The 12556-nt window shown below is 36.2% G+C and overlaps 1 protein-coding gene and 1 long non-coding RNA gene across 3 annotated transcripts in view; one reads left to right on the forward strand and one right to left on the reverse strand.

The window, feature by feature from the left end:
- Positions 1-3229: 3229 nt before the first annotated feature.
- Positions 3230-12556, reverse strand: part of LOC106652324 (putative uncharacterized protein DDB_G0288537) — a 43668-nt gene continuing 34341 nt past the window's right edge. For both annotated transcript variants that reach the window (XM_014371215.2, XM_014371214.2), the window contains 2 exons: positions 6051-6211; positions 3230-5606 (listed from right to left, as the gene is read on the reverse strand). In XM_014371215.2, the coding sequence (XP_014226701.1) occupies positions 5547-5606; positions 6051-6211 (221 nt within the window). In that variant the 3' untranslated portion in view covers positions 3230-5546. The remainder of the gene's footprint in view (positions 5607-6050; positions 6212-12556) is intronic.
- On the forward strand, positions 10819-11940 carry LOC111694092. Its single transcript, XR_002763562.1, has 3 exons — positions 10819-10960; positions 11032-11148; positions 11220-11940. It is a non-coding gene; the product is annotated as an uncharacterized LOC111694092 (long non-coding RNA).

Here is a 12556-nt window from a genome sequence, read left to right on the forward strand (position 1 = left end):
TTATAATATTACTATTATTATTATTACTAATATTATAGTACAAATGCAACTGGATAACTTTGACTCGGCCCCCTATACACCAAATTTAAGGTAAACCGTAATACAATAATATAAGAGATGAGAAACGAAATCAAAGTTTTTTTCAATCATTTGTTTTTAATAATTCATGCATACACATAGCTTACAATGATAATTTGATGTAAATTCTTTCAGTTTGTGATTGTCAAAGTAGCTTTATTGATTTCGGGTGAGATTTAGACAAAACTCATATTGTATATAGGCCCTCCCTTCCCTTGCATAATTAGGCTTTACAGCTTTCATCATTTTTATTGCTATGAAAATGATATAATGTCGTCCAATGATAAATAAATAGAGTAAAAACCCATTCCAAGTCGCAAAAGAAAGGTCCAGTACTCGATCCTTAACATTAGTGGTTTTGTGAACTCCTTATTTGTCGGTAAATAACGATACAATTAATAATTGCGTGAAGCGTTACGATGTCAATTACAGGAGCTAATATTGAAATATAATTTTTCCTAAAATGAAATTGATATTCTGTCAGCTATAAATACAGTAATTTTTCAACATCTTTCAAACAATCGCGTAGATGAAATGAAAAAAGATATGTTTTTATTTCATTACTTCAGTTTTGCCTCCACTCAATTCTCATTCTCATACGTGATAACAATATAAAATCATAACATTCGTTGATTGGGATGATAGTTTTCAAGCATGAGTAACAAGAAGACTTTCAATACTGAAATAATTCCGTTTAATCAATTGAGTTAATTGATTGGTTGATTAATTTAAAATGACCAATGAATTGAACATTTATTATAATTTTAAAGAAGATAATCCAGTCTCAACATGAAAATATTCACGTTATTAACTTTTCTATGGACAAGATTAAATTATATATAACTCCATATGCTAATATTATTCATACATGGATTAATTTATGATATTATTTGTCTTATATTTCTCCTATCGAACGTTTTAAAGGAAAAAAAAGTCAAACTAACCGAGGTTCCGATAGAAAAGCGGATAGATAAAGGAAATGAAAAAAACAAAAGTCTTGGCGCGTTCATTTGCTGAGCATAGACAATATTTCACAGTTCGTTTTGCGATTGCCAAGTCGTTTATGTACTTATTAATTGAAAACATATCAATGAAGAATCTAGTATGTAGAGTTCAATGTTTACTTGAAGAGCTACCAATTAACTATACATAGTTTATAAATATATTTATATATATACACACGCACGTATATGTTATCTTGCTTCGTTCCATTTTTAATCCTGTACAGTTATAATCTAAAAATACTCAATCCTCGAGAAGTGAAATTTACTCAGTTTTTTTTTGTTCAACGTGTTTTTTTTTAAACTCGTATCGTTTTCTTTAGTAATTTTTTTATCGTGCTCAAAATACTTAATCAATTCGTCAAGAAATTATTTTATTTAGATTATACAGATTCATCGAACTTGGTTTATTTTCAATATGAAAGATGAATGTATGAATTTTTTTTTGCCAATATAAACTGATACCTGGGGGTAAACTTGACGAAACACACTCTATATTATTTGCGGATAAAAGCCACGAGCGAAATAGAAGATCTGAAACGTAGCGTGAAAGAGACAACAGTAGTATCGATTTCTTAATCCTTTTCGAATCGAACCTCGAAATTAAACATGTTTTCCAAAGTAAGTTCGCTAAAAAAACTCTTTAATTAACATCGAAGTAATTTTAATGGTTAAGAATGAAATACCTGAAGCGTATTACATGTAAAAAAAGACGACGCTTGAGATCACAACTTTGAATCGAACTGTAATCATCGGTATTATATTTATTACACAAATAGCATGCTTTATTGGTATTTATAATATAAGCGCGAGAGCTGCGAACGCGTATCAATTATAATGAACCACGCGACGATCGAAATTTTTCTTCGTCACATTTTCAAGCTGACAATTATATTCTTTGATTTGTAAAAGAGCTATGCTTCGTTAAAGCGGAGTTATTATATATTTTTTTGCAATTACGTCAACGAACAAAGTGTTCGGGGTCAAATTTATGAAAAATCGCGAAAAAGTCCAGCATCGAGTATTTGAAAAGTTGCAGCGAATTGAATGAGTTTCATTTCAATCGAATTAGCCAGTCTGCTCTACTAGACTATTTTATTTTTTCTCTCTCTTTTCAGACCATATTTATAACTAAATTCAGAACCAATAAAACTGCAAATGCGTTGTCATTTAACTATAATTATCAAGTGTAATCTCGGTAATGATTTTACCGAGCGTGTATTTTTATCGTGATCTAAGTTTCTACCGATTCAAGGGTCAGTCTGCTGCGTGCGTCCCAAAAAATTCATCATTTTGGGCACGTGCACTCGAACTTTTGTTACGCGTTGATTAAATATACTTTTACGAAACTTTTTCAATTAAGTACAGAGAGTCTTTAGTCTTTGCTTCGTAAAGTCTTTAATTTTTTTTCTATCAGTTATACTAAACGACTCATTCTTATAATCTGTGCTCGTTTATATTTTATAGTTAAAATCAGTGAAGCGCAAAATCGAACATGGTTTACGCGTATACATGCGTTTTTAAATGTTTCAATGTGAAATCCATACGTATTTAGATATATTTTTTTTGAAAGCACACTTTTCATAGTATTTGTGACTTTTTGAACAATTTATTTGAAGTTGAGCAACTCCATGACCCTTTTGACATTATCACCTAAAGTTTCGCCAAGGCCTTTTTTTCGCACTCACTATCAATTGATCGAATGACTGATCGGCTGCCTTGCGATTATCGAATGCGCGTGAGAAATGAATTCAATTCAGCTTTATACAATAAGCAAGCGACACAACGTTTTAACATTTTTCCGATAAAAATTTTCAAATAAAATTTTTCAATAATATAGAGTCGATCAATTATCACGAGGTATGAACGTGCGGTCTTGTTTTTTTTTTAATTTATTTTTTTATTATATATATATCGCTCTGCTCGCATCGGAGCAGTCATAATATACTTTTTTTCTCAACAATATTTTCACGCCCTCATTTGTACGTTCTTTCTCTGCATAAGTAGGAATTACTCGGTTATTATTTCTTTTGCTACGATCGACGCGCATAAAGAATAATTTTTTTGTTTTAGTTTGTGAATTATCACTTCATTTCTTTTATTTTAGTTATAATATTATGATATAATGATGTTTTTTTTTATATGTTTTATGTATATATTTTTAAATATATATATATTGTTCAAAAATAACACTTATTCATTAACAATTTTTAAAAATTTGAGATTTCTCGATAGTCTTACAGTGCAGCTACTTCTCGTATAAAGGAGCTTTATTTAATATAACTACTATTAGTTAATAATGTCCCAGAATAAATAATGTCTCTAATTTGAATGACAGAACGTCTGATATATCTTAACAATCAAAATTGAACAAATTGTACGTCGTTTATGATAATTTTTGATATTTTAAATTTTCTCTTATCATCTTGTTTCTACATCGAATTGACGTGGATTAGCATTTTTAAAGCTGTCGAGGCGATTGAAATAATTTTTACTCGTCCATCTTAAATACAACAAATATACGTGAGGAAAAAAATGCGATCGACAAATTTATTTTTTAATATTATTACGCGCCTCGATCGAGCTTTTTACTTTCTTTCGAGCCAGTTAACAAACGTTTTGTTCTATGTTACGTCTTCCAAATTGACTCCTGTCGTAATTTGTATATTCTCTCGCCACCCGATTATATACATGTCACGTGCACGCACGCACACACACACACACACACACACACACACACACACATTTATATACTATTTTTTGACGTTTTCAAGTAACAATAATTAATTTTCATTTTTTGTATATTTTCATGTATTTTGACTTTTGTATATATAATCATGAATACGTAATCGTTGGGCATAACTCTATTGACCCATTTTCTGTCATTGATTTGTTAATTATTGACCATAATCTTTCGAATAAATATGCAATATAATATATCTTATGTTTTTTCGTACTTTTTTCGGGTACTTAATTACGAAAAATGTACAAGCGATGCAAACACCGTGAGTATCGAACATTTTGGCACGCACCATGCAAATGAGCAATGCACTTATTTATAATACCATAATAATGTGATGAGTCGCGTCTCATTGGCATTACTGATATATATTTTTTTTTATAATTATAATATTTCTGCGGCTCCTCTTAATCCGTGATCGAGTTTCGAACGATACAATAACAATAATGATAAAATAATAATGGTAGCAACGCAATCATCATCGCAATGACGTACTTTAATAGTTTTATTACTGATAGAAACTTTTTTCTCCTATCTTTCCCGCTTTCACTTGAAGCTTACACATTTTGTTAAAAAGTCTTGAGAATCAAGCAGTCGATGGTATATGAATTTACAAAAATTTCGCGTTACGAAATATCCGGAATAAAATCATGAGAGCTCGAATGGAAATTGTACACGAGAGGGTGTAAAAAAAGTCAAGCGCCGCTTGGGAGCACGAATACATCCACAGATTGGAGTAAAATTTGCTCGAAAAATCAAAGTAATTTTACAGTACAATAATTCAGAAAAAGCAAAGTGCGAAATTAGATTTATCGTACTCGAATTAATCCAGAAAATAATGAAGAGGGTAGAAAGGCTAGGGGGAGGGGCGATTTATTACGTAGAAAAGTTAATCGTATTCGATAGTCCTTATCAAAACGAAGGCATGTACGATGACGATGTAAGAAAAGTAATGTATAGTGCCGCCTGCCGAGAGTCAAATTCGCTTACATCGGTACGAGCATATTTTGATAATAATGTAATTATTAATGCAGTTGTCAGGGTTGCAATGAACGAATTATTGCTGTTGACTAGTCGGTCCACACCTTTGTATAATATATACGAAAAAATATAATCCGTTCTATATATAGATAACGTGCGAAAGGGAAAATGAAGCATCATAGGTCTCGGTGTAATTTCTCTCGAGACTCGGAGGAGCGACTTTCGAGATGCGACCCGCAGTTTGCATTACAAAGAGAGCTGCGAGAGGAAAAGAGCCGAGACGCGTTAACGGCTTCGGAGTCGCTGTGGCTATATTATACATGTACATACACGAGCTGCAGTCAGCAGATATTTCGTATTTTTTTCTCTATATATGCGGTACAGCAAAGAAAGAGAGAAGAAAGATGGATGATGGTCACGAAAGAGAGAAAGTGTGTGTAGGGGGAATTTTCTGACTGTTATTCGTGTATAATATTAATCGAGCACGAAGATCGAGTTTTATAAAATAACAATAGTAATGCGTGTGTCGACGGGCGGGAGAACGAAGAAAGAGGCGACGATGACGAAGACGATTATGCGCTGCACACGTTGACTGTGCAATTGTTGCTGTTGTTGATGTAGTTGTTGCAGGAGGGTGCGGTGATGCTGCTGCTGCTGCTGCTGCTGCTGGCGGTTATTGACAGTAGTACGATGAAGTATGATGACGTCGTTCGATATAGAAAGTCTTTGGGGTACACGTCTCTCTCTTAACGGCCTCTCGCCCAGCGCAAGAGGGCATCGGCTAGAACGTCGAGATGCGCCTTCGTCTGTTGCGAACAGAGAGAAAAAGCAAAAAAAAGGGAGGTGAGTGAGTTCGAGAAAGAAAAAAAGTACATATACACACGCGGTTGAACGCGACACAAGTGGTCGAGCACGTGCTCTATTTCATGCGAGCTGTATGTCTCGGTGCGTGCTGCTGCTGGTGACCCCCGTTTAAGTACGCGCGACCAAAGAAAAAAAACCTTTTCGTCGCGCTGTACTTTTTTTTGCAGCTCTCAGCATTTCTTAGCACGCGCTGTTAAGTTTTCAAGCTGGCTTGATTTCTTTTTTTGCCTTTTATGCGTATAAGCATGTGAAAGGTACTATACAGCTTTGAATCGCCATTCGTGCAATAAAAATTTTCCAAGAAAGTTATTATTAGCAAAGAAACGCGGTTAAACTTGATTTACAACGTCGCGATGATGATAATAATAATTCATAAATATACTTACGGTTTTGTAAAATAAGCAGGCATGCCTGTCTTCGTCCTCGCTGCCGGGACAGTCGAGGAAGCCGTCGCAGAGCACGTGATCGTCTATGCAGCGATATCGACCCATCTCGTCGGCAGTCGGGCACGCGAACCTCTCCATGCCGTCGTCCGACATCGGACACTCTAAAAAAGAAAGGACGAAAAATTAGTTCTAGCCCCACTTCAGTTATACACGAGAAATAAAAACGCTATTAAAAGATAAGAGAATGAAATATTTTTTTCTCTATATTTATAGTACGCAGATTGAATGGCATGGATTGAAAATAAAAAAGCTCGGGGATTATAAATACACACACGGCTCGATTGGCTCAACGAGATAACACGACGAGGTTGGCTTCTATTATAATACGACTCCGGGCATATGTGCTTTTATAAATGAAATGTCGCAGGAAAGGATGAAAAAGCGCCACGAGAACTATGTATATACGCGAACGAGAAAACACTTGAAACGGCGATATTTATGTTGCTCGCCAAGTTAAAAACATCGTGCGCGACTGTGCGCGCAGCTCACGCACGTGCTTGAATTATAATAGCTCCTCCTCATTTCGCGAGCTTTGGAACGGTGTTCGCGCGATTATTATCTTTCAGAGTTTACCCGCGTATTTTTTTTAATTCAAAAAGGAGAAAAGTCAATGGTGTTAGTTTGTTTTTGTCCCTGACGCTGAATATTAATAGTGTGGGTTAATGACCACAAAATTATCATTTGAAATATTTTGATATATTTAACTATACATTTATTGGCGCTTCGGTGAGTTTTGTTACAAACATTAAACGAATTTCAAATGACCGGAAATGATAATTCAAAAAATTCAGGTTAATTTTTAACCACTTTGAATATGATAGTACAAGTTTAAAATTCCATCACTAGATGGCGAGCATGTGTGTATGTGTAAATCTGCAAGTGGCAAAGTGAAAGTAAGTGTATATGCCAGAGCGAGCGCGCTCCTCGATAGACATTCTTTAAGACTATTCATTATGTGACCTTCATCAAGTAATCGAAATTGTGATTTGAAATTCATTAAGTCATTGAGAGATCGTTCAATAGCAAAAAAAAAAATACTTGGAGCGCTATATAAAATTGAAATGTCAGAAAAAATATTGCACTGTTAATTGTTACAGGTCTAGTTCTAAGAGCAGTCTAGTGCATCTAAGAAACTTTTACGTTGTCCAAAAACTTGTCATGAAATGTTGAGCATTTCTATCAGGGATTGTACGAAATAAATAACTCGCATTCACGTGCTATCGATACTGCACTATATACTATATAACAAAGCTATTTTTCACCCCCACACATACTTTCTCGAGCTGCGTATTCGATATATACTAAGAGTGAAAAAGAATAAGCAAAGTAATTTTCATACTGATCCCTCCGAATACATCCACGCACATGATCCTTCCAATCACGTAAATCTCTCCAGTTCCGTCGATTTTCATATTCACGCGAATCAAACAATCTTCCGATGTTTACACTGCGAATTTAGTTCTCCGCGTCGAGTCGAATTTTTCAATATTATATTCACCGCGCGATATGTACAGAAAAATAATCTTGGATCGAATTTCCACCGCTGGCGGATTTGATATACACGAAATCGCGCCCAATACATGGTCCAGTAAATATACGGGAAACTTTAAGTATCGATCAAATTCGATTCGAAAGCCGTGTATTATTGAATAAGCAAAGTTCGCAAGTCGCGCGCGCGCAAGCTCTGCATTGAACGCGCGTCGAAGTCGTGCGCAACAAATGGAGCGTCGTGTTGCATCGAGGAATCGCGCCACGTAAACTGCCAACGCTTTTATTTATATGCGCGACTCGGGGAACTAGATAGAAAGCGAGAGGAAGAGAAGGAGCAAATTTGTATTCGTTACACGCCCTGTGCAATGTAATGTACGTATCATGCGTTCGGTTCACGAAGAGAAAAAACTTATTACTGTTCATCGGCATCAATTTATAGCAGTTTTATATAATTATTTGGATTTTAACACTTGCATATTTACAAATAAAGTTATTTGCCACCTTGTGGTGGAGGTTCAAAGTAAAATTATCCTAATTGAAGTGTTCGACAACAAGTCTACATTTTTTGAAACAGTTTAATTAACGCACAAACCGCCTTTAATATTTTTAACATAATTGGTCCAAAAAAACATTTTGAACTGTCATCTTTTGGTTATCATGTCATTAATAGGGTTGAGCATTTCACCCAAGCAAGGTACTCTCTCGAGAGCCGTTATCCGCACGCACACCCATAGAAATTTGCGATGCAGGTGCGTGGGTGGGAAATCTGTTATTGAATGGCACGGTGCGGCCAAAGGATCAATGGATGTAGGTATATGATATTCGGTGGCGAGAGAGACACAGAAAGGAGGGAGGTGTGTATATGATAGCTGCTCGCAACCTGTGGCATGCCGATTGTCCCTGCCTGTGTGTCCACTGAAACGCAATTGTCCACGGCATCGTGAGAGTTTCATCATAATTTATCAATATTATATCCCTTTAGTTTTACAATTGTCATACCGATCATATCTTTGTGTCTCGAGCCGTTTTCCATTTTCATCCTTGGTGGATCGATCACGTAAGCTTTTATTTCAATTTTTTGTAGCTTCCCTTTCTCCATTTACGACCTCATTTACGAGATCGTTTGGAAACGTCATCGCAGCATCGCGCGCGCTCTAGAATGTATAAAGATCGTGATGGCCTTGATACATCGATGATAAATAAAAGCACGAAATTGTACTACAGCGTGACGAGCATCGCGTCGCAAAATTTCTGCGTTCGCCACCCAACCCAACCGCTACCTATTTTCCTGTCTCTCTCTCTTTCGAGCTTTTTAGCTGTTGCGCGCGGCTACATGTGATGTACGCGCGGATACACGCGGAGAATCAATGAAGCGGATGTGTGCGTGAGTTCGTGCGGAAAAAACAGATATACGTATGATACGAGCAGCAGAGCGCGTACAGGCCGCAAGCTCGCCCGTATAATATACGAATCCAATCGATACAGCTCTTTTAGTCTCTTTCTATCTCTCTCTCTCTCTCTCTCTCTCTATGCTATATCTTATGTACGCGTGAGCAGCAGCAGCATCAGGAGTGGACTAGCGCAGGCGCGCCTATCTATACTTTCTATACACGTACAAAGCTTTCGACCGCTCGGCTATGAGCATATAGCTGCCACCGCTTCAACTGCGTATACATAAGTCTTTCTCTCGTACTGTGCAGCTGAACACCTGGTGATCAAGAGGGAGAGCTTCGCGTATATGTAGCGTTACGTATGGCCCGGAGAGAGTAGTACGCGTGTGCGATGCAATTGCTGATATCTCTCATTGCGTATACGAACCACACACAGACACACACACACACGTAAACATAAGTTGCAGCTTGCAGCTGAGGTAGCGATATAGATGTAACTACACGGCCACGCGAGGTCATGCCCGTGCAGCGTCTAGTGTTTGCCCCACCCATTTGCACTGGCTCTTCTCGTCTAATGCACATATAGCTATAATATTTCCTATATACCGATCGTCCGCATCTTTTTTTCTTCTCTCTCTCTCTTTTTTACACCGATGCGCGTCGATGATGCTAGTCGAGATCGCCGGGCATCGTCGATGTTGTAGCTCGATATCGCGTCATTAAGCTCTCCAGCTCTTTTTCCGTTTGCTGTCCGCGCTTGAATTCCATCGCAGCGCGATATCAAGGCTATTCATCGGCGTGTGTATCGTCCTTCGTCTATTTAATAGCGACGCGCGTATATACTTTCATTGTGTGTGAGTGTGTATGTGTGCACACACGTTATAACAACACGCGCGTTTTCCTTTTTGCCTGGCTGACCCGACCACCCCCTCCGATCTAGCAAATTAAATTAAGCTCGTTTCGAAGCTCGCTTTCCACGTGTTAACCCTCTATGTATACGCGTGCATATATATTCACGCCGTGCGCGTATCTTGGCGCAGAGAAAATTCATGGAAAATAATTGCCCGTGGCAGTGCAGAAGCTCGCAAGCTCGCATCTTACAGATATATGTATTCTCGAGCGACGATGACGACGCTTTCTCGAAAATATTATACACACACTAAGCGCTAAAAGCTCAAAGGCGAGCGAACGAGCTGCAATTAAGTGAATATAAACCTAATCCTTTAACGCTATATGTGTGCACGAATAAGAGCATAATATTATATAACGGCGAACGAGGCCGAGCTCTATAGAGTTTGCGGTTTTCGCTGCACTCGTCGACACTTTATAATACGCTCAACGCCGAGTAATAAGGTTAATTGCTGTAAAACTTGACTTGAAAATGATTTTTTCAGCACCATCGCCATCGACACGTGTTATTATTACGCTCATCATAATCATTATACTATTACCAATATGTTTAGCAGTAATGTGTCATACACGACGAAAGAAATTCGGATAGAAATACATGTATTTATTCGTTAAATGTGCTTCTATGTTTTTTCTTGATTGGTGGATTTTTTTCTACTTATACAAGTAACTTAATAGATATTTTACGAAAAAAATATGCATGTGTAAACAAAATTTGCGCCTGAATGAATGCTATTTTCATTATACGATTTCGGTGCAGTTTCAAACGACATACGAGTCCCTCTATAAGTAAGGCATTGTGTTACTGCTTATGGTCAGTCGATGCTGGAGGGGGAAATATCGCCAAGGAGCTATCACAATCGCTATAATAAATCTCGCTAATGTATGAATAGTGCAAACAGTTGCGTGCAAAGAGAACTCTATTTTTGTAACAGCAAGTGTTTACAAATTAGTGAAATCGAAGCACGAGGCACATAACCTCGAATACTTTTCAGTGACTATCGTGAAAATTTTCTGTGATTTTATAAGAAGGATGGAAAGTAGCAATGTCGTAGTTAGGTCTATAACATTTTTTGTAAAACTCATGATATTTTTTGAAACTCGATCGATCAAAATTTATTATTTTTCAGTGTTAAGCGAGAGCTGAACGACACTTGGTCAGATGCAAGCAACAATTATAATTTCGATTCGGAGAATTCTTGCGAAGTAAAAAACTTATGGGAACATTCACGTTTAATCAATCATCAGTGAGTTCGACATTTTAAAAAATATCCTTTTTTTCTTTTTTTTGAAAATTATTATACAATTTTAATTTTAGGTCAACCACATAAATGAGGCTGATTGGTTACAAGAAAAAGTAGATAGAAAACTATCCATAGAATTTGAATGAAAAACAGTCAATTTGAACCGACATCTCTATCGACAACAATCTGCAAATCTGAGTATCACAATTTGCAACCCATCGTAAAAATAGAAAACCAAAACCAGGCAAATTATTTGAATGAAAAAATATTCATTGATTGCGAGCGTAAAGATGTTGAACCTAAACTGAAGTCTCTTTCAACTTGCATCTGCAAATCTGAGTATCAGAGTTATTCGCCTGTAGGGAAATTAGAAACCCGAAATGAAAAAGGTCCAATTGTTTTGATAAAAAAAGATTTTGATTACCATAATAATTGTCAATTTCAAAAAAATCCCAGATCGATAATTGAAGAATACAAGAAGGATGAAATATTTCGAAAAACTACTCAAATCTATAAAGTCAAAACTTATAAAGAAATAACGAATTCAAAAACAAATATCAACTTGGCACATAAAGATATTAGACCATATAAATGTAAGATTTTTCACAAATCAGTTACTTATCAACGTAACATACAAACTAACATAAATGCAGTACATTATCAGAGCAAACGTTTTGATTGTGATATTTTTCAAAAATCGTTTAGATGCCAGAAAAACTTGAAAAAACACATAAATGTTGTACACGGTCAGAGCCAAATCTTCGAATGTGATATTTGTCATAAATTATTTGGACAAAAAAGTACCCTTCAAATTCATATAAATACAGTTCATGATCATAGTAAACCTTTCGAATGTAATATTTGTCGCAAACTATTTACAGAAAAAAGTAAACTTAAAAGACACTCAATTGCAGTACATGATCATAGCAAACCCTTCCAATGTGAGATTTGTCACAAATCATTTGGATGCAAGAGTGTCCTCAAATTTCATATAAATGTAGTACATAATCGGAGTAAATTCTTTGAATGTGATGTGTCAAAAGTCATTTGGACTGAAAAGTGACCTCAAAAGACACATAAGTGCAGTACATAATGGTATCAAACCTTTCAAATGTGGTATTTGGCACAAATCATTTGGACTCAGATGTAACTTCAAAAGGCATATGAATGCAGTACACGATCGTAGCAAACCCTTCGAGTGTGATATTTATCGTAAATCATTTAGACAAAAACGTCACCTAAATGCTCACATAAATTCAGTACATGATCGTGTCAAATCCTTTGAATGTGATAAATTTTGCAAAACCCTCGGACTAAAAAATGACTTAAAACGTCACGTAAATACAGTACATGATTACAATAAGCCCTTCGCTTGTGAGATTTGTCACAAATAATGTGGACAAAAAGGTAC

Source organism: Trichogramma pretiosum, unplaced genomic scaffold, assembly GCF_000599845.2.
Source record: "Trichogramma pretiosum strain Unisexual culture from Peru unplaced genomic scaffold, Tpre_2.0 scaffold6, whole genome shotgun sequence".
Taxonomy (NCBI): domain Eukaryota; kingdom Metazoa; phylum Arthropoda; class Insecta; order Hymenoptera; family Trichogrammatidae; genus Trichogramma; species Trichogramma pretiosum.